The sequence below is a fragment of the Sebastes fasciatus genome, chromosome 12, assembly GCF_043250625.1.
Source record: "Sebastes fasciatus isolate fSebFas1 chromosome 12, fSebFas1.pri, whole genome shotgun sequence".
Lineage (NCBI taxonomy): Eukaryota > Metazoa > Chordata > Actinopteri > Perciformes > Sebastidae > Sebastes > Sebastes fasciatus.
In genome coordinates, this window is record NC_133806.1 from 27,863,370 (window position 1) to 27,885,073 (window position 21,704).

At 40.2% G+C, this 21,704-nt stretch overlaps 2 protein-coding genes across 5 annotated transcripts in view; both read right to left on the reverse strand.

The window, feature by feature from the left end:
* The window catches only part of cep192 (centrosomal protein 192), a 39,671-nt gene extending 27,143 nt beyond the window's left edge, over window positions 1-12,528 (reverse strand). The window contains exons 1-22 of the mRNA XM_074654514.1: window positions 12,292-12,528; window positions 11,085-11,316; window positions 9,996-10,088; window positions 9,388-9,545; window positions 9,084-9,145; window positions 8,463-8,604; window positions 8,240-8,355; window positions 7,638-7,727; window positions 6,684-6,836; window positions 6,347-6,497; window positions 5,256-5,455; window positions 4,808-4,930; window positions 4,075-4,230; window positions 3,583-3,868; window positions 3,325-3,474; window positions 3,140-3,204; window positions 2,720-2,944; window positions 2,237-2,375; window positions 2,008-2,090; window positions 1,628-1,918; window positions 481-1,219; window positions 187-304 (exon numbers count right to left, since the gene is read on the reverse strand). Coding sequence (XP_074510615.1) covers window positions 187-304; window positions 481-1,219; window positions 1,628-1,918; window positions 2,008-2,090; window positions 2,237-2,375; window positions 2,720-2,944; window positions 3,140-3,204; window positions 3,325-3,474; window positions 3,583-3,868; window positions 4,075-4,230; window positions 4,808-4,930; window positions 5,256-5,455; window positions 6,347-6,497; window positions 6,684-6,836; window positions 7,638-7,727; window positions 8,240-8,355; window positions 8,463-8,604; window positions 9,084-9,145; window positions 9,388-9,545; window positions 9,996-10,088; window positions 11,085-11,257 — 3,713 coding nt within the window. The 5' untranslated portion in view covers window positions 11,258-11,316; window positions 12,292-12,528. The remainder of the gene's footprint in view (window positions 1-186; window positions 305-480; window positions 1,220-1,627; window positions 1,919-2,007; window positions 2,091-2,236; window positions 2,376-2,719; window positions 2,945-3,139; window positions 3,205-3,324; window positions 3,475-3,582; window positions 3,869-4,074; window positions 4,231-4,807; window positions 4,931-5,255; window positions 5,456-6,346; window positions 6,498-6,683; window positions 6,837-7,637; window positions 7,728-8,239; window positions 8,356-8,462; window positions 8,605-9,083; window positions 9,146-9,387; window positions 9,546-9,995; window positions 10,089-11,084; window positions 11,317-12,291) is intronic.
* Window positions 12,529-14,326: 1,798 nt separating this feature from the next.
* The window catches only part of seh1l (SEH1-like (S. cerevisiae)), a 256,464-nt gene continuing 249,086 nt past the window's right edge, over window positions 14,327-21,704 (reverse strand). For 2 of the 4 annotated variants that reach the window (XM_074654537.1, XM_074654536.1), the window contains 8 exons: window positions 20,699-20,749; window positions 20,322-20,468; window positions 19,650-19,861; window positions 19,114-19,212; window positions 18,857-18,997; window positions 18,489-18,643; window positions 17,404-17,557; window positions 14,327-14,909 (listed from right to left, as the gene is read on the reverse strand). In XM_074654537.1, coding sequence (XP_074510638.1) covers window positions 14,732-14,909; window positions 17,404-17,557; window positions 18,489-18,643; window positions 18,857-18,997; window positions 19,114-19,212; window positions 19,650-19,861; window positions 20,322-20,468; window positions 20,699-20,749 — 1,137 coding nt within the window. In that variant the 3' untranslated portion in view covers window positions 14,327-14,731. Of the gene's footprint in view, window positions 14,910-15,173; window positions 15,399-17,403; window positions 17,558-17,601; window positions 18,164-18,488; window positions 18,644-18,856; window positions 18,998-19,113; window positions 19,213-19,649; window positions 19,862-20,321; window positions 20,469-20,698; window positions 20,750-21,704 lie in introns of those variants that run through there. The other 2 variants (XM_074654538.1, XM_074654539.1) reach the window with 2 other exon arrangements.

Consider the following 21,704-nt stretch of genomic DNA (forward strand, 5'->3'; position numbering starts at 1 on the left):
CATTAAGAACAATGGATTCAAGGGCGCATAAAAAGCGGCATGTGTACGGCCCCTAATGTGATAGTTCCTTTCTTGTTAGATAATCATTTCATCAGATCATATATATATTAAAACTGAAGCCAAAGATTATTATTTAATAAAAAATACTAATATTCAATACATTTTATTTATTGAGTGACACAATACCTATCAGCACTGGGAATGGAGGTCTGACTTGGAGAGGAGTGAGTAAGCGGAGAGGTGGACGGTCTGAAGTTACACTGCGTCTCCTCCACACAGGGCTCAGAAAAACCTTTCAGCACTTCTGAGAAACAAAGTTATTGTTAACATACACATTTCATCTCAATGTTCTCACAGGGGCAATACTTTCTAACCATATGGTGGCTACTGATCTCTACAGTTGTTTGAATAAGGGTGATGACTGTCCAGACAACTGTTGCATGTGTGCTGTTTAAATCAATCTGTCTGGTTCAGACTCACCAGATGCAGGGTCTAGTGGAGGCTGGGTGTTTTGGCAAGAGAAGCCAACATGCTTCTCCACAGAGCTACGAGGTAGTGGAGCAGCAACGATATTGCTGGGTGGTGGTTTCTTCTCTGGAGAATTACTAGGTCTGTCCGACCTAATATTGCTGGATGCTTGAGGGTTCAGTTCTACTAGCTTGACTCCATTTTCTGTGAGGGTCCTGCCTGAGGAACTACAAGTCTTGGTAGCAGAAGAAGTAGAGTTATCACATGCTGTCATTTCGTCTGCAGGAGGCGCAAGAGTGAAGGACTGCCCTGAGCCCACAGACCTTCTGCCAGGGCTGAGAGATGTGCGAGGACGAGGAATAGAGCTTCTTTTTGAGTGACCCTTATCACCTGGAGATGATGCATTTGGAAAGGGCACTGCAGATGAGTTAGTGTTTAATGCCGTCTCTCCTCCTCTGTCTTTCTCCTCACTTTTTCTTCTTGTGGGCTTTGTTTGAGTCTCACTATCCACTCGCTGAGCTGAGCGCCCCTGTTCCTCAGGATGTCCTGCCTGAGGGTTCCTTTGGGAGGTGCTGAGGTAGTCAGCCCAGCCGGTCAGGTCAAAGGTCGTGTGTGCCACAGAGGCATCACAGCTGCCTGACACATCAGTCTGTTTCAGGTATTTTTCCATGTCGAAGGCACTCAGCTCTCCAACACAGGTGCTTCTCTGCAGCGTGTCCAGCATGCCACTCTGATCTGGCTCAGGGAGGACCTATGTAGAGGGCAAAACATGGTTTTGTATTTGAAATTTGAAATTTTAAGATGAACATTTCAAAAAGGGTGTTGCCAATCCCTGCATCACAAATATAGATCACAGTTTAAGTATTTAACTTGAGCCATCACAAAAAATTAAATTTTCTTCGTGAAGTTCTACAGAGGAAGAATTACTATTATCTTTTTTAATAAGGACTACATAAAGGATCAATATATTTCATAATATGGAATGTTGGGATTGGAGCACTGGTCTTGGGTTAAGCTCTTTGATTACAGTTTCTGTCCTAACCCCAGAAAACAAAAAGTAAACTCAGATTAAGAGCACTTCGTAGTGCATGGTAATGACCAAATCAAAATACATACTATTAAACATAAGAGTAATATTTGAAAAAATCCAAAGCCTTACATGTTCAGCTGAGTGTGGTTCCTCTGTGCAGTTAACAGAAGGACCAACAGGCCTATTGGAGTCCGGTCGATTCCTCACCCTGCTCCTCTTCGTCAGCTCTACGATCATGGCAGCCAGCTGCGATGGGTCGGTGCTGATGGACGCATCAGCAATGGCTGAAGCAATTGTGCTGATACTCAGCATCAGATTGCTGCAGTTAGTGTTGGGGGACACACAGCTTTGGTTACCCAAGCTTGAATCAGAGCCAGAGCCCTCACTGTGGTCAGGTAGTGCAGCTCTAACGGTATGGTCCTAAAGAGGAGAAGGGGTTTTATGTCAGAAAGCCATACCGCCGTGCATTGAGATATTGAAATGTCGACATATCCAAAAAGTCCCTGTACCTCCTGTTCACATGGTTCTACATCAGTATCACCTTTCGGTGACATCCTTTCACCTGGTGCCTCAAGAGTTTTGTCCAGGTCCTCTGCAAGGATATGATCACGAGTAACAGTCAGAAAAACATAGTGTAAATCATTTTAAAGTAAGCAAAACACAGAAAAGATCAGGTACTACTGTATGAGCCTGGAAAGTGATTCTTCTTTCTCCGGCTCAGCAATACTGTGAACACACCTGGTTGGAGTGTTTTGTCTGCTTCGCTGATTTCCGTGGTGTCATTGCGAGGAGAGTCTCTAGCTGAGAAGTCTGAGGGGTGAATTAGGGGAAATGGTTCCCTTTTCTCTGGAGAGGTAATGATGTAGCCAAAGGACGGCTAAAAGAACAAAGACAAAGCTTGTAATACAGGTTACAGTCAGAAGGACTTTAAAAGCTAAGTAAATTTAACTTTACACTGTACGAACTTGACTAAAAGAATTAGCTGAAACCCAATCTTCTTCAGCCCTGTCATAATTATTTCTGGAGTCCCCTGCCAACGAAAAAACATTGGCAGCAAGACCTCGTCTGCGATCAGACGCCAGCAGCATATCAATGTTGATGCACATCCCTTCTACAGCTTTATGTATGAATGAACAGCCTTCATATGACCTCCCCAAGAGACTAAGAGAGAGTTATATATCTTTAAGCTCTGTAACAACCTAAGAAAACAATTTTACTGACCCGTTTAACCCAATCCTCATCATCACTGCTGCCCAGACAGCCCAGGGCTTCAGAGCGTTGTCCAAAAAACTGCCCTAAAGTCAGCCGAAGGTAGCTTTGGTCCCCCTGCTGAAACTCCGAAGAGACCTCAGAAGCCCTCATCAGGATGTTGCTGTTGGTGGGGGCCTTCCAAGAGGAGTCACTGTTAATGGTGCTGTTGCTGCTGGCTGGTTCAATCTTCTCCTCCTTATGACAAACAATATAATCCAGGGGATTTTCAGTTATTTTTAGTGTGTGGCAACAGATGTATGTTCATTGGGTATTCTGCAGTGTGTTCTGATGTGACTCAGCCAGTCAGAACAGAAAACGCAGTCAGTTGTCTATAAAGAAAAGAACAACAAGACATTAAGACATGAAGGACAAAAGGGGGCTGCTGTATACCTGCATGAATTGGTGCTCCTTCTCAAATTCCTCTTGATCCTTGACTATCTTTGCCATCGCATCACCTGCAAAGGAGGACAAATTGGTCAAAAGTGTCCATTTATTCACAGTATTTGTCACAAACAAAAACACTACATTCGAGCAATCTCATAGTATTACAATAGAGCTGTGGACTTGGTACATACTGGCTGGAACAAAGTCCTCAGTCTGACACTGGCCAGTGTTCTCTGATGTCTTCCCATCAACCTCTTTCTCAAAGGAAGAGTAATATGCCAGGTCTGTCACCCACTGCCCTTCTTCATTCTGGTACACCACACTATGAGTGGCATCGGCCCCTAAAGAGACAAGCAATGCTGTTCACGCATTACACCATGTAATAAGATGTTTGAGTACCAACTATCAACTCAGTAAATGTCTGATCCAACAGCACAGATAAAGCCAACCTTGTTGAAACTCCCGCTCCAGGTTGTCTGGGCAGTGGTTCCATCCATCATCTGAATCTTCTTGTTCCTGGTGGAAGCTCTGGGAGAAATACTTGGGTTCCAGGGAGGTGGAAAGGGGGTTGTTGTCATCCTCACTGGTACTGTCCGAGGCCTCTGCGGCATTCACATTACCGCAAGGCCCTCCCCTTAAGCCCAAGGAAGACCTGGCACCATCAAGCTCATCTACTCCATCATCATCATCATCATCATCATCATCATCCTCGTCATCACATTCAGGCAGCAGTACCTAAGGGTGGGTTGGTTGACACAGGTAAACAGGCTGCATAACAATGAAAATTTGTCTGGATACTTGTATCTGACAGATATAAAATGTGTGATTAATGTGCGATTAATCGCGATGAACTATGGACAATCATGTGATTGAATATTTTTAATCGATTGACAGCCCTAGTCTATATGTAACTGGTACATACTGTATTGTACGTATTATACCTGGGAGAGGTGGAAGCTCCCCTGGGTGCCTTGAAGTTGGAAGAAAGTTAGGTTTGCTGAGTCCTGAGGTCTCCTGAGTCCAGCTCCACCCCTCAGGTAGGCTGAGTCCAACAGTCGGTCACCAGTGGGTCCCGACTCTGTGCTCTCCATGGCATCCTGGCATTCAAATCAGAACCATATTGACAAACAGCGCCTTAAAGCACATTCATTAGTGTTTTAGCCTTTGCAGTATTTTGCATCTTCTTGTTTGGGCATTAACATAGTTTAAATCATTTGGGGGCTAATGGTCCTCAGTAAGAGACAGGCACACAAACTACGAATGACCAGCTGACACGCATTGTTTTTGATTCAACAAACATAAAAAGGGACTGTATGTCAAGTTTTTACACGTATAAACGTGTTTTAATCATTACTGCCTGTGGGTGAACAGGTTGTAACCTAACCTAAAAAATGAGACCTTCCAGGACTTTCTGGGTTTGCCCTATCAGCCCCTAGACTGCTTTTAATGTGAAGAACCTGGGGTGTTTTTTCCGGGTAAATCCAACAGATGTGACGTCATGCATGCTCGCGAGTGTTTTTAATTTCAATTAAGTATCATCACCATTCATTTGAAGCAATCCAAAAAAAAGAAAGCCATGTAATACAGTATTGTAAAATAAATATATGTCTGATTAAAATGCCCACCAATTGGGCTGTTAGAGTTGCATTCGAGTTGTCATGCATCTGTACTCACCAGTGCTTCCTGTCGGTCCAGGACCATGCTCCAGTTGACGGGAGAAAGCCTCTGAGTTCCCCTTGATGCCTGAAAAGAAGAGCTGGCCTCTCCTATTCCTACCGGACCCACACGGTCACCCATCTGTAAAACATCGTGTAAATATTAAACTTTTTACGTGTAAAAGTGAAAACCTATAGAATATAACAGTGTGCCAATAAAACTCACATTATGAGGGCAAACAGAAAGTATGTAAGGTTTACAAAATGGACGTCTTCAATATGGACTCAATTGTGTATGAAATCTCAAACCTTTATCACTGCAGATAAAGCACAGGTGTCTGATAACATTAAAGATACTTCTGTTCCTCGGTGCTCCAAAGAGCCACCTTGCTGTTACATGGAATGCAGCCAATGTTATTAGTTACACCTGTGTTGGTCAAAGTACCAGAAGTGAGCCTCATTCTTACCTCAGTATGTCTGGAGAGTCCGTTCCTTCCACGTCCTGGCATATCTAGATCGCCGTCCTCATCCTCACCAACAATCCCCAGCCCGCGCAGGACATCATAGGTGGTCTGGACGACAGGCATTGGGAGAGGGATGGTCGAAACTCCACCGTCATTTCCGCTTTCCTCACTCCCACTGCTCCCATCCCCACCTCCTCCATCTCCTGGAGTTACACAATGACACAAAAACAAGTGGTCACCTAATGAATTCAGGAGAGTGACTAGACCGTAGAGTTGGGTCGATTTCCGGTTTTGCCGGTCCAGTGTACGACCTTACCGTGCCAACCGGTTGAGCCGGCATTTGTCATGATGATACGGTCTGGAAAATTAAAAAGTTGCTGACGTCAGCAACAGGTGCCGACGGCAATAAGCAATATGACAACGTGATTAACATAATATTATGTTTGTTTATAAATGGACGAACAGAGCCACTAATGTCTCACAGACTGTGCGCATCTGCCGAGCCGATGCCAGTGACTTTGACATAACACCAGCAACATGAAGGAGATCAAATTTCAGTAGAGGTGGGAGAGGGGAGGGAGCACACGTTGAGTTTGTTTATTAAAAAGTTCATGTGTTTTTTGGGGTGACAAGACGAGACAGGCTGTGAAGATAAGTGAAGGGTTACCCCCAAAGTTAGCGACAACTCCGGCCCAGGCTCACTTAAAGTGGGCTGTTAAGGTGGACCAGCTATTCTCATTTTGTGACAAGCAGCTGCTGAGTCAAGTGCGACATCTGGTGGTAAAATTCGGTATACCGGTCTAGTCCGGTGTTGTGGTTTAATGCCAGACCTGTTTGAAAATGTTTACACCGGCCCAACTCTACTGGACTGACTGACTGACTGACTGACTGACTGGCTGGCTGGCAGAAAAATCTGTCTTAAGTAAATTAATTAATAACTCAAAACTACCAAGAAACAGCTCCCTGCTGAACGCATATCATAATATGTATTCACTTTGAAATATCAAGAAAGCAGAAACACCAGCCAGAGAACCAAAAAGAAAAAATAAATAAATAAGGCAGTGAAGGGCAATCATTTAAGATGCATATTGTACCTGTGACTGGAGGGTTGATGACTTGTCCCTCTGCAGATCGTCTGTGTTCAATCCCAGACAGAGATGGACCGCCGCGGCCACTGGAAGCCTCATCATCAGAACTGCCTCCCTCTAAGCCCGGCCTGAAACTGGGACGATTACTCTCTCCAACCTGTACCCACATGTAGATACACACAGACAGAAAAACATAAATTGCATAAAGCAAAACTCTGCAGTACAGTACGTTTTGATACGAATGATGGAGCTACTCGATACTAGATTTTTGAGGCCGACATTGATAATTATATTTCAGAGTTTTATAAGTCTGATAATAACAACATTGTTTTCTATTTCTGACCAGTTGTCTGGAGGTGCTGGGCAGCAGCCGTGTCCTGGTAGCACTGCTGTTCCTTCTGGCAGACTCCAGCTCATCCTCAGTGTCCTCATCACTGGCGGGACAGGAGTCCATACCTGTAGCAGCCAGACGCACATCAGGCATCTGGAAGTTATCCTGAAGAAGAAAAAAAAGGTACACAAGATACAGTAAGAGATATTACAAAAAAATTGGGCCTGTCAAAGTTAGCGCGATAACGCGTTAACGCAAATTCGTTTTAACGCCACTAATTTCCTTAACGCAACTTGCCATTTTTAAGGTTGTAGCGGGCTCAGTTTTAAAGCTAGAGTGAAGATACTGGCGTCCTATGATCATATGAATCATATCATATGAAACTAGAAAACCAAAGGAAACCAATGGAACCAAACAACCAACCTAAATAATGCTCCAAAGCTAAATTTTGTCCAGGAAAAACTGGCATGGCCATTTTCAATGGGGTCCCTTGACCTCTGACCTCCACATATGTGAATGAAAATGGTTTCTATGGGTACCCACGAGTCTCCTCTTTACAGACATGCCCATATTTTTATGCTAAACCTGTGTTTTGTGTTATTAATTGATTTCCAATAATAAATATATACATATATTTGCATAAAGCAGCATATTCGCCCAATCCCATGTTGATAACAGTATTAAATACTTGTCAAATCTCCCTTTAAGTTTAAATTATACTGGCAAACATTTAATGGTTGTTTGATTTGAGTCAAATATATGTGTACACAAAAGTAAAGGCAGAATTGTAGAATATGGTAATTTTAGAAATCAAGAAAGTCAGAGCAATCGGGGTCTCATGCAAACACCAAATTTCAAGATGATATCTATGAAACTTTTTTCAGAGAGGAAGATCATATTTATACTTTCCATACATGCTGGAAGTAGCACATGGTCACAAAACAGTGAGGGTGTAAATGTGCTCACCTGGCTGTAGTCATCAAGGAACTGGTGTCTATACTGTTCTGGTTCTGTAGAGCTTGAGTTTGATGTGTTGTCAGTAGCACCCGGCAGTCCCTATGAACAATGAAATATATTAATGAGGACATTGAGACAAATAAATGAAGTGAATGAGAGTTGACTGAAAAGTTACTTTTAACAGTTTTCCCAATGGCTCACTAATGCTGGTCAAGTGTTAGAGAACAAGTGTAACGCTTTCTGCACCTTTTCATATAGGTAGTGCCCTGTGTTCGTAAACTTAATTCCCAGGTTGGCACTAGTAAAACCCTTATTCCTGTTGTTTTATTTTAATAACCCATAATTATTTCCTCCCTATTTCTTATATGTGGCTTCACTGTGGTTATGTTTATACCTAACAAAAATCACAGAACAAATATGTCCCCAACAATTTACTCAATTTATTAACTAGAAAGGAAGGATAATATCAAAAATATATAAAATAAACAGGGTTCACAATACTCTCAATAATAGTATACCAAGAAAATAGCACTTTGACCTTTCACAGAGATAAACAAGTCAGTATTAACCCAAATAAGTAGAAAGTGTTTCAAAGGGGAGAAGAGTCTTACTGTTGCAGGAATCTCCTGGCCCTCCACTCTGCCTCTTTGCATAGCAGGAGGCACCAGTTTATTGAAATACAGCTCCAGCTCATCATCAGGCAGGCTGTTCGAATCAATGTCATCATCTGGGAATCAAACACATGTTCACAACATGACTCGAGTTTTGACAACATGTCGACAAATGTGTTGATTCTCCGATTTTCTGCAAGTAAAATATTAACGATGTATGAACCTGTGATATCGCTGTTCATGCTGTCCACAGACATGAGCTTCTCATTTGCCAGGAAGCTTGAGTTACTCTCACTGAAATGGTCACTGTCCACTCCCTCACTCTGCACATTGTCCGCCTCAGTTGTAGCCGCAAAGGGCTGAGCCTACAGGAATTGCACAAGAAAAGGAAACATATTTGCAGGCACCTGATCATAGTTTTGTTGGAGATAAAAAAAGCATTCATGCTCTGGAATCACTGAAAAAACTGCAACCTAAATTTGAAAATAGGATTTAACTTGTTTTTCCTCATACTGTAGGTATCCTGTAAGGAACTGGGGAGGAAAGAGACTTTTTTTTATCTGTTTATGAAAAATATATTCAAAAAGGTGTAAGATGCTTAAACATAAAGACATTAAACTGAAATTAAGCAAAATACAGGGTTTCCAATTATAAGAGTTAGGCCTTAAAAAATGGGTCACATGGGTTTCTCTTTTTGATATGCACATGAAAAAGGTTTTTATGAGCCAAAAAACTTAATTATTACCTATATGACCAAGTTTTGGGTCTATAAATTACTGCAAAAAAGCCATAACAGATAAAAAAGTACAACTGTCAACTGGTCAAGAGCTACCAAAATTGGTACCTTTGCATCTGTGCTATCTTTATGTCCAAACTGTGCAAACGTCAGAAGCCCTGTTGACAGATCTGTCAGAAGAGACAGGAAAGACAAAGTACATTAGTATCATTCAAAGAAAATGCATCTTCTTCCAATAATGACAATTATTTGATCTCTATATATCAGAAGCACAAATATACAGTATGTCCATAAAGTATTAGGTGAAGCCAACTTTTTCCAACCAAGAAAGGAACAATGACTGATTCTGAGGCTGGGCAGCATTGGCACAGTGTTACGCCTATTAAAGCTAAACAGGTGCAATAGCATTTACCTGTTCCAAGTTCTGTGGGCCGGCCGTGGATTGAGCCCATCTGTGCGGGAGTAAGTCCCAGCATAGAGCCTGGCTTTTGAGATGCGCTGTCATCCAAATTAATCTTCACCAGCATGTCTGAAAAACGGTGGGCTGCGATGAAGTCATCCGCGTTGTCCCTGTAATGCAGGCGGGATGTAAATAATTAGGACCATATAAAAATGACATGGAAAGAGAAGGCGGAAATTAAATATTACTGTAGTTGAGACATCATGAAAGTCCATCCCTTCATAGTCAAACATACAACAATAAAATATATGATTGACTGTTATTGAATACCTCTCTGCGGATTGTACATAACTGTAAAATAATTCATCCTTCATGGATTGACTCACAAGAAGATAAATGTACATTGAGATACTTGAGATGCTTTTAGGTGACAATCTTCTGCAGTGCTTTAAATAATGCAAACATTAGTCAACAAGCACTGCAAGTACAACAGTTTTTGAAAAAAAATCTGCAATTATAAAACAATTCTAAAAACTAGAACATATGATGAGCTTTTTTTCTTCAGACATCATTGCAAAACAAATCAGCAGCGTGAAGTACAAGTATTTATATACACTCACATGTCATCTTTGAAGCTGAGGGCAAACTTGGGCTGTTCTCGAACAGATGACTGTGAGTTGGCCTCCAGATATGACGCCTCAACAGGATCTCCTCTGTAAAGCAGGAGCACATAGCACTGCTTTAACAAAACAACTGATTGTTAACATACTAAACTGCTCAAACATCATGGTTACCGCTCCAAAATTAGTACTGACTCACTATGAACATGTTCAGCGCTGTTCCTGTTACTTTTGTGAGAAATTTCTGAAAACAAGAAGTGCTGCAGCAACTTCTTATGAACAAACACATATGCAGTATTTCAATACTTCCTATTTCCAGTAGCATTTAAACCTGCAGTAGGCAGAATGTTTTACGCATCATTGGGCAAAAATTCCATAATAATCTTTCAGCGTATTGTAATTCAAGTGTTCTGAGAGATAACTAGACTTTTGCACCTCCTCATGGCTGTTTTCAGGTTTCAGAAAATCTAGCCCGTGACAGGAGACTTTGGGCAATCACAGGTCATTTCAGAGAGAGCGTTCCTATTGGCTGTGCTCTGGCTAGTAGGCGGTGCTTGGTATTTCCTCAGCAGATCTCAACATGGCTGCCGGGTCACAAACTTACAGTACACTACACAAGATGTTTCTGAAAACATTTGAAGAGAGAAATAGGCATTAAAGTAACAGAATATTGATTCATATTTGATCAGCGCAGCCTAGTTTGACCGTTTGATCAGAGCTCTCCAGTGATTGACAGCCGGCTCTCATAGACGGATGCTGGACGGCAGACTCCAGCTCGGCTCTGATTGGTTGTTTTCCTCCAGTCTGATTAGGTCAGATTACCTTTCTCATGCACTACTGTCAGGATATAGTGACCGCTTTATAAAAATAACTTCTTTTTTTTTTTAAATCATATTTGCTCCAATTCTACCCACTGTACCTTTAAATGCTACAATAGTACAAACACAAACCTCCCAAAACAGGAATTGAAATAATTTCAGCGCCCATTCTCACACTAGTCAAATAGCTTGTGTGATGATTCAGAGAACGATGCATGAGAGCATTTCCACAAAAAGCCACATCTGTCCAACGCAGCAGCATGTTGCCCACCTGTTGTCAGAGCCGGGTTTAATTTTAGCCACTGTAGAGGCAGCCACTGGAAGTCCTGGGCCTGAACCCAATGTCACATTCCCCAGTGTGGCACGGCCACTGGTGCTGTCCAGAGACTTGCAGAGGAAACTGGGGAAGGCTTCATCTTCCAACTTGTAAAAACTGTCTGCCATGTTTTTAAATGGAGCAGCCAAATGTTGGCTTCAGTTCAGCTGGAGACCATCTGTAATGTCTAGGAATAGGAGAAATAAAAGGGCAGGTTAGTATTACTTTGAGATCTCGTCCAATAAGTTAGCAAACTTTACAGTGCACTGGCACGGATGGGACCATTTAGATTGTATGTAAGATATTGTCATCTTGTTGATATACCACCTTATAACTGTGAAAACCTGTGAGGAAAAAATGTCAAATACTTTTTTGAATATTTCCATGCATGTTTCACTGCTATACAGTTTAGCTTAGCTATCTACAAAACAAATTGAGTTCATGTTTTTTGTTGTTTTTTACATTTATCCTTTGATATTGCAATATATTGTTATTAATCGTTTTGTTATTTGATGTGTTTGTTTTATTGACACAACAAACATGAATTACTTCTTTATTGTTTTCTTCCATTTACATGCATGTTCTTTTAAAATATCTATATATTGTAAGTTGCTTAATGAATTGCATATATGTATATATGTGTATATATAGATATGTATATATCTATATATACACATATATACATATATATACATATATACATATACATATATATATATTTTTGTATTTTATTTATTATTTAATAATTAAAAATAAGAAAATCCATTAATAATATAAATAATATAATATAAATAATATAAATAATATAAATAATAAATAAAAATTGGCAATATTGTTCACCTGACAGTCATGCCAATAAAGCAAATTGAATTGAATTGAATTGAGAGCAATTAGCATTAAGTAGCTAACTTAGTGGTGCTAGGTTAGCTAACTTTTAACGCTAACTTGCTAAAAACAAGTGGGTTTGTCCAAGTTTGATCTGGTCTACGTACTCACTATCTTCCTTTACAAAGTGAGAGAAGTGCTGTAAGAACACAAGTTACAGACAACATAGATAAGTTAACTAAACCTGCTTGCTACCCTGACCCACATCTCTCAGGACTGGTCCATTTCAGCTGTTGAGTTATAACGTAAACGTGAACGTTAGTGTACTTCTACTCACATCCAGAGGGGCCGAGGGACCACGGTTCTTCTCCAAACTCCAGTTTTGTATTCATAAACAGGTGCAGACACGTTGTAAGATGTAGTTAAGTCCCAAAAGAAACTTCCCAAACACTGAAGTTGTTCATTATTTCTCAAAAAGCAGCCACAACAAACAATCCGTCCAACAGTTCAGAGGACCAAGCAGAGCAGCGCCCAGAAGCCACAGGAAGCCCGCCTTGAGCGTCATGTCACATGGGCGGGACTTAACCAGTTTAAACCACTTTTGATTGGGCGACGTAACTGAGAGGGAGTACATTGTGGATCATGATTGGATAGGATTCATGTCATTCTATTGGACTTGGACACTTGAGGCAGTTTGGAAAGTAGCCCATGGATGCATCAATCAGGTGTTTGTTCTTCCAAGATGAAAGAAAGATTATTATTTAGACTCAAGCCATAATGTGATGGCAATATAAATTACTACCAAAAATAACCTGTGGAAGTTGCAGATAAGATGCTACTTCTTTTTGGTTTTATTTACAGAAGAACTTCTCAAAACATTTTGAAAAAGATATATTACTCATTCATATTTTTGCAAAATGTTATATCCATAAAATGATATGGCTTAAAATACCCTCCTTTTATATTTTTAAAGATACTGATTTCAAAACATATTTGATTACTATTGAAAACTTAAAACTCAAAGATTCTAAATTGGCAAAAAACTATTCGATTATTTAGACATTTACATGTTGAATTTCGCACATTTACTACCTCAATTATTTTTAATTATAGAACAAAACATTGTAACTTGCAAACTTTGCTAATGTATATAGTATATTATTGCACACTTGATTATGGATATAGTAGGTTATTCTATGTTTATAATTTAGATTTTTGCTAGTTGTATTAGTTGGGTATATTTATAGTGTATTCCAATATTCTTTATATTTTTTATTCTATGGATATATTTCTCTAGTGTTGACATGTATATTTTATGTACTGTTCCTGTGCATTGCCTGGATAACCTGCTGCTGTAACACAATAAACTCCCAATTTGTGATCAATAAAGTACATCAATCGATCTATATTTCAAATTTATTCCAAGTGTTTAACATACCGATTGTTTTTCTCATTCTTCTTTTCCTTTCCTTACATTTTATTTGTTGCATAATTAATTTGATTTTTATATTATTTTTATAGTGTAAAATGTTTTCTGAAATTTTTGAAATGAAAAATCTAAACATGTTTATGCAAGTATTGTATTGAAATTTTGAAATAAAGTATGAAAAAAAAGTGTATCGAATAAACGTCCATAATTAAGTTGAAAAATGAAAAGTTAAGCAAAACATTTGTTTCTACCATGCAGAAGAACATAGAAGCAAAGATGTACAGTATGATAGTTACTGGGCCAAGTGTGGAGTTTGTTGTATCAAATGTTCCGCCAAGCAGCTGCAAGAAGGCCTTAGTTAGCAGACAGCTGCTTCACTTGCATTCCAGTTTTTGAGAGGCATCTATATACGAGTGAGCCATGAAATGAAATGTTATCCTCCCTGTCAAAACAAATGACACTGTTTATTTCTCTAATTTAAAGTAAAGCTGGGAGGAGAAATGCCTCAAATACCCACATGGAAAAATCAAGTAGCTGCCCTCAGAAGTCAGTCAGGTTCAGCAACACAAAAGCTGTGCAATTGGTAGGGATCAGTTAGTTGCTCAGAGACACTTCAGGAGGGCAAATCAAACCTGAAACAAGAACTGAATCTGTTACGGATTTTTTTGTTTCATAGAATAGGTCACATCCAGTTGGCAGAGAAACATACCACTTGTAAGGTTTTACAATATCATTCAAGTGTCAAGAATAACTGTGATTTCCTCACCCAACTCAACATTCAACAACACAGTGGATCTATTTCCAGCAAAAAAAATGTTTTAATGAATCATGTGCTATTTCCATAGAAGAGCTGTCCCACATGGTAGTCAGTCAGTCATTCATGAATGAATCCTCAGTTTCTGTTTGTGTGAGTGTGAAGGACAAATAGTCAAAAATAACATTCTTTTCATATCTTGTGGTGTTTATTTGGGCTTCCACTATGTGCATTTTCAAACCTCCATGAGTGATTAAAACATTTCCTCTGCAGGCACTGATGGTTGAGGTCATCAGTGTCCTTCAGAAACATTTACCAGCCGTCATGGCCTTTGTTTTATGACCCCAAAAACAAAAGTTTAGTTTACTATTCACAGACCAACGGTTATCAAAATTGCATTACTGGCCATATAATGCAAATTTCAAAAAAATCTTCATGACATCTTCCAATACTCGTAATTTAAGCACAGGAAAAAAGAACAACACATTATAAACAAAGACATAAATGATTTATTAGAAATGAATGGCACTTGTTTGGTTCATGCCCATCCCCCAAATATATCCCCTTTTTATTTGAGCTAAAACACCCCAATAATCATTGTCCTTCAGCCTCTGGTAAGGTCAGCAGTGCTCTAGAGGAAAGTCTGTGAGGAAGAGCCTGCTGCTGAGGCTGAACGGGCTCAGCATCACAGTGCTCTATGAGAGAGGAGGGAGGCAGCAGGTGACCATACCTGGTCCCCTCTCTGGGAGGATCCAGAGGCGGAAAGAAATACCTGAAGCAACACGAAAATGGATGGAGACGAAGACGACAAATACATGGACAGGGAGAAGACGGTGACGATGGAATACAGAAGGGGAAACACGTCAAAAGGGAGTAGAAATGAGAGATTAAAAGGAGAAAGGATGCATGTATGCTCTGGAAACAAAAAAGAGAGGAGAATGGCAGACAGTCGTGATAGGGGTATATTTTTTTTAAAGGTGTACGTGCAATGTTATTAAAAGAGGAAACAACATGTTGGAATCCAAACAAAGTGGAAGCTATGAAGGACAGAACCATGCAGATTTCATCCCAAAACAGAGCCCTTAACAAGTAATAACCAATTATTCAGCCATGACATGACTCACACACATTTCAAATGCATTAACACAAGGGCAAACAGTAGCTGGTGCAGGGGAGACATTAGTAATATGCAGGATGCTGGTTTATCTTTGGAGAGGTCAGCTGCCGCAGGGGAGGGGCAAAGGGAGCTCTCTTGCCAATCCTGCATGCAACAAGCAGTACAATACCACATTACTTCAACAAACCCCACTCCTCACTCATTTCTGTCAACAAGGAATTGGAATGCAAGAACTAGGGCTGTCAAAGTTAACGCAAATTCATTTTAACGCCACTAATTTCTTTAACGCAATCAATCTTTCTAGGTTGTAATGGGCTCAGTTTTAGCTAGATGGAAGATGCTGGCATCATATGAAAGTAGAAAACCTAAGGATTCCATTGGTACCAACCATGTCATAATAGCATGTCGTAATATAGGTTAAATAACGCTCCGAAAATGAGCCAAATTTTGGTGAGGAAAACTGTCATGGCCATTTTCAAAGCGGTGAAAATGGGGCAAGTCATAGTCAGCACACTGACACACTGACAGCTGTTGTTGCCTGTTGGGCTGCAGTTTGCCATGTTATGATTTGAGCATATATTTTATGTTAAATATAGTACCTGTGAGGGTTTCTGGATAATATTTGTCATTGTTTTGTGTTGTTAATTGATTTCCAATAATAAATATATACATACATTTGCATAAAGCAGCATATTTGTCCACTCCCATGTTGATAAGAGTATTAAATACTTGACAAATCTCCCTTTAAGGTACATTTTGAACAGATAAAAAAAATGTGCGATTAATCATGGACAATCTTGCGATTAAATATTTTAATCTATTGACAGCCCTAGCAAGAACACTTTTATGCAAAGTAATTTCACAAAAATCAAATTTAGTTGTTAAATCACTTTGGTTGCAAAGAGAATATAACACAGAATGTCATACAGTGCACAGATCTTGTGTTACTCAGGTTAGAGGTGACTCAAGAGTTAAGTAAAAAAACTACACAACATAGAGGTTTAGAGGTTGTTAAGTTGAACATAAATACAGCCACATACCAACTCTGATAAAACCAGTGTTAACTCAAACACTGCTCATCCACTGGGATTTTGAACCTGTTTTATATAACATCTAATAGTAATAGCTGCTCATTTATCATCCAAATTTTAAAGCAAGTATATGTAACGTTTGCTGACCACTGTGGCTACAAGCAACAATTACAGGATGATAGTAAATGACAAAACATCGTGTAACTGTAGCAAATGTAGAAAAGAGTCAAACAGACTTAGCCACTGAAAGCTACTGGTCATACCAGACCAAGTAAGGCTGAAGCAACAAAACCTGAGTGCACTGAATTGAGAAAAGGTGAGTTTGATTCCATATAAATTTCATTTGTAAAAGGATTCCGTTATCTCTTCTTTTAAAAGTTATAGTCTCGCTTTAAAGCCATAAATGTCAGTGGCTGTATTCATACCCATACTGCGTGTATTTGTTATTTTCTGATGTTATTACAGTTGGTTAATGAGGTTCATTCAAGCTGTCCTTCTGCTCAGCAAAGAGTTTGGCGATACTACCTCGAGGATACATTGAAATTGAAAAGTGAAATGAAGAGAAAAATGACTGAGCTTTGAATTAATTGCTCATCTCAAAATGGAAATAGTCACAATCGATGTTGGGTGTTGAGATGTGGTCGACTGAAGCTAATCAAGTTTTTCAATATTTACAAAATAATGTTACCCAACCAACACGATGGTTCTACTGTATATCCCAAAATAAGAATTTGAAATAATCGTCACATATCAAATTTATATAAACAGGTTTATTTGACTTTTTCTATCAGGAATAAGGTTGGCCCTGACACTGACAATGCCAAGTGGAAACATGAAGCTACTCTTGCATTGGTCTGTACAAGTCAAGAGGAAATCGCTTATTTAAAAAAAAAAAAAAAAAATCACCACAACACATCCAACGCCACAGGCTCGATGCCGACAACCTGTATACTGGAAGCCAAGCTCTTTGCGTGAGTGCAACATTTGGTCAGTGAGAGCCCAGGAAGTTTGTCAGTGAGCGGCTGCAGTCCCAGTCAGTGTGAGGCATAGTAAGTTGTCAGTTCTGACTGGCTCGGGTTTGGCCGGGTGAGTGGCGTCAGACGCACCACGCCACCTACCTTCCTGCTGACATCCCGTTCAGGGCATTCTGGGACGTCTGAACAGAGGAGCCCACGACGGTGCTCATGGCTGTGGGCTGACCAGATGAGCCGGTGAGTGGGCTGCCGTCTCCTTTTAGGATGCCTGTGCACTTCCAGTTGTCCATGTAGTTCGCTGCAGAGGGACGCAGGAGGGAAAAATGAGTGCTCATGCTGCTTGTAACATTATCAACAAGTTAGGCGTATTACAAAAGAGGCGACCCAAAAAGCAAGTGGACTAGAGTCGCTACACTCTCATTCATGGGCTCTCTGTCTCATTATGTTCCACTCAGGAGCGGCTGCTGAGTCAAGTGCGACACCTAGTGGTAAAATTCGGTATATTGGACCTGTCCAGTGCTTTGCACAAACCGGTTTGAATTTTTTTTACACCAGCTCAACAGGAATCAACATCAATTTATAATAATTAAAATAATTTGATATCATTTGTATTTGCAAGCATCAAAATTATGTATGAAATGTATGAAAGGGAAAATCAAAGAAGCAAAATTGAAACCTATAGGGAGACATAACTAAACACTTAGCTTAAAACAAACAATATCTTGACTTACACATTGTTGTTCTTGTATATGATTGTCCCTCGCGTGAGCTGTCAAGACGTGGGTTGTCTGGCGCTTGCATTAGGACCGGTGAGCTTTTCCCTCGATTTTAACAGCCTCTTCATTCACAATACTGTGAATGTAGCTCTCAAATGTATACTGTAGTCCTTTCGGTCTACTTCTCTCTGATATTTCAGAATGATTATTCCAGAAACCTGCCATTATTTACTTTGGAATATCTGACATACTGATATCGTTGAAAACGCCATATTGACATGCAGGATTTGAGCACTTGACAGACCTAGCAACAGTAACCAAGGGGGGCGGGGCTTAGCAAATGGTCAATTGGACCACCTGATTCATCATTCTTAAATTGACTGATGACAACAATGCATCAGCCAAAGTCACTCAATACCTGGTGAGAGTTCACTCAAACTAGCATTTTAAACTCACACAAAAACAGCTTGCAGTGTAGCATCACTAAAATAAAGGTTAACAATAACCGCTGACCTTTCCAGAGGCGCACACAGCCGTCATCACCGGAAGAGGCCAGCAGGGTACTGGTGATGTTCCAGCTCACACGCCACACCTGGGAGTTGTGGTTGTCAAACTGAGCCACAATCTGCACCTCCAACTTGGTGGGTCCCGTAGAGGTGCTCTCCTTCCTGAAATGGATCCACGTTACAGAACATTTATTTACACAGTGGCAGGTTCACATTTCTGTCGTTTATAACCGTTTAAAACAGTTGCAACTGCAGAAGTGCATCTGTTAAAATGTTGTATGTATACAAATTCATTGAAATGTGAAATACACTCTGTGTACTACGAGTCCTTCATATACCAACTGTACAAAACAGAGAAAAAATGGAATTAGTCACCTCAGAGGAACAAGCTTAAAGATTCGGACATCTTTCGTTGCAATGGCGAGCACGTGGAAAGATCTCCCCAGGTTTGGAGCAAATGCAATGTCATGGACTGAATCAGTGACGGTCATCAGCGTCTCCGCTTTAGCATATTTCCTTTATAACATTGGTTGAGACAAAAATTAAACGATCATTAAAAACTTCTTTCGTCTACTTAAATTGTTGTAATGTTTAGAAAAAAGTGACATGCACAACGCCTGATGAATACGTACCTTGTGTTTTCATTATACTCGTAGATCTGAACTTTCCCACCATACGTTGCGTTACTGTCATCGCTTCCCACTGCAAACATTGGCGGGTGGGCACGAGAGCTGGGTGGTAGGGAGAAAAAAAACACAAGATTAAACACTGACAGATCCTCAAAGTCCACTGTATTATCTAACAGACTGTTGGGAGGTCACAGCTCAAATCAGTCCAAAACAGTGAAAAAGCCTCTCACGATTTCTAAAAGCTCAAGGTGCCATCATCAAATGTCTCGTTTTGTCCAACCAACAGTCCATATTCAGTTTATTGTAATGTTAATAAAATGAAAAAAGAAAATTCTCACTTTGAGAATCAGTAGCCTTCACATATTTGTCATTTTCACTTGAAAATTACTTAAACAACTCATCGAGATAGTTGCAACGATTCATTTTCGATGAATCGTTGCAACTCCACCGCCTTTAACGAATTGCAAAGTGAGATACAGTACAGATAGGACTGGAAATGAAGAACTGTAAATCTTCAATGTCACAAACTGAGGTCTAACCTTGAGGGGTTCCAGGAGATGCAGCTGCAGCTGAGCTTGCAGGAGATCTCGTGTTGCAGAGACCACTGACTCAGGTTCATCACATCGGGAGCCTCATAGATCCTCACCACCCCGTCCGCAGAGCAGGTGGTCAACATCAGGCCCATGTGTTTAGGGGCGAACTTCACATCGGTTACTGAGGTTCGACTGTCCACTAGTGTGGTCCTCTTTATCTAAAACGGAACAACGTGAAATAACTGGGTCAGAATGAAACAGAAGACTGCAGAAAAAGTGACAGAGAAGTCGAGGCCTATTGAAAGAGGCTGGGACACAGTTTTGAGCTCTGGGATATGACACATGCGCAATGTAGGTGGAGCTACAGTCGTGTGTTGTGATTGGCTCAATTTCGGCGAGTACAGATCAGATTTGACTGTGCATGTGCCGTACCCCAAAGATATAATGCGTGACATCTCCTCTTTTCACCCTTCTTGCTTGCAACAGGGAAATGACAACAGAACTGAGTTAGCGTGTCATGTTAGTAGGGTTCATTATAATAAGCGCACCTTACTGGGTACCATTATTCTGAATGCTGCAGGAGCAACTGAGCTGAAGAGCTATAGAGTCTGTGATTAAGAAATAAGTGCCTGTGATATCTGCTCTGTTAGTTTAGAAGGATGCGAGAGTTGCACTAACCCAGTGGCTCAGTCCTCTCTGCTTGTCGTTGGACTCCCCTACAATCTCTTCCCAGACAGCAGCTGTCCTGTCGAACGAACAGGAGGCCAGAACCTGCCCGAATTCTGGATGAGCCCAGGTCACTCTCCACACAGATCCACTGTGTGTCTGCACAGAAGAGAATAGAAGAATAGAAGAGCTTTTATCAATTCAATAAACCCCAAACAAAACTAGTTTTTAAGTCAGATTTCAAACTGTATCCATATCAGTGAAAATATGAATCCACAAGAGACACAGCAGGACATAACAGTAAAGGTAATGCAAGTACGCTGGCTGATAAATTAATAGTTTTCCAGGAAAGCCTTTTGTGGTTATGAATCAAGCAGCAGGAGGCTTACCTTCCAGCTGGCTGTACAGTGCCACTCTCCATTCTCACTTTTGTCCCAAACCTGAGAGAAAGAAGATGTGAAACAAAGATAAGAGATATTGCTGATATGAACGTCTCTGTGTGTTCACGCTTCAAGCCAGTACCGGGTTCGGCCTTTAAAAACTTCATAAAATGCTGTGGTGGTCTTTTTTCTGAATTTTTTCTAAAGGACGAGGCCTTAATGCAACTAAAACAACACTCCAGTTGTATTTTGTCCAAACAATGTTTGTTTGCCAATGATTTCAATATTCTAGTTACAAAATCAACGCACGAGAAATTGTATTTTTACTTTATAATATTTTTGACCGTCTTTATATTGAATGTACATACTTGACTTTGGATTATTTTTTGTTTTCTTATTTACATTGTTATTGATCTTATTTGTTATTATCTAAGTTTTACTTGATCATATTTCATTATTATTATAAAACACACCATTTGGAGTCAAAATTATACAATTTAGTTGTTTTTTATTGATTTTATACTGTTGCACAATGGTAGAATGTGATGATGCACAGGGTAAATGTCATGGTCAAAGGCTCCATTGTGTGCACATAGCCTCCTGTAGTGGATATCAGTAGTATTTTATGCCAGATTCCCTTTCAAGAGGTAGAAAACCTATTTGGCACACTTTGGGTATCCAAGTGGCCAAATGGAGAGTCAGCCTGGTCCTATCCTCACTTAAACCTTTGTAGAATCTATGTGCTTTGTCTTATTTATATCTGCTTTTGCACATTTATAGTCAAGGAGTTGCTGAATGAATTCAGTAGCATCTCTGTGCATGGTGTCATTGCTATAATGGTGTTATCCACTGTCTAATCTAGAAAACATTTTAGGTGAGGATACACATGTACATTTTTCCTTTGGTTCATCACAATTGACTCAGGCATAGTAACAGTCACAATGTCACTTACACTAGGGATGAATTCTCAGAGGTCTTACCTATCCATAGAGACCAAGATCATGCATATGGACCT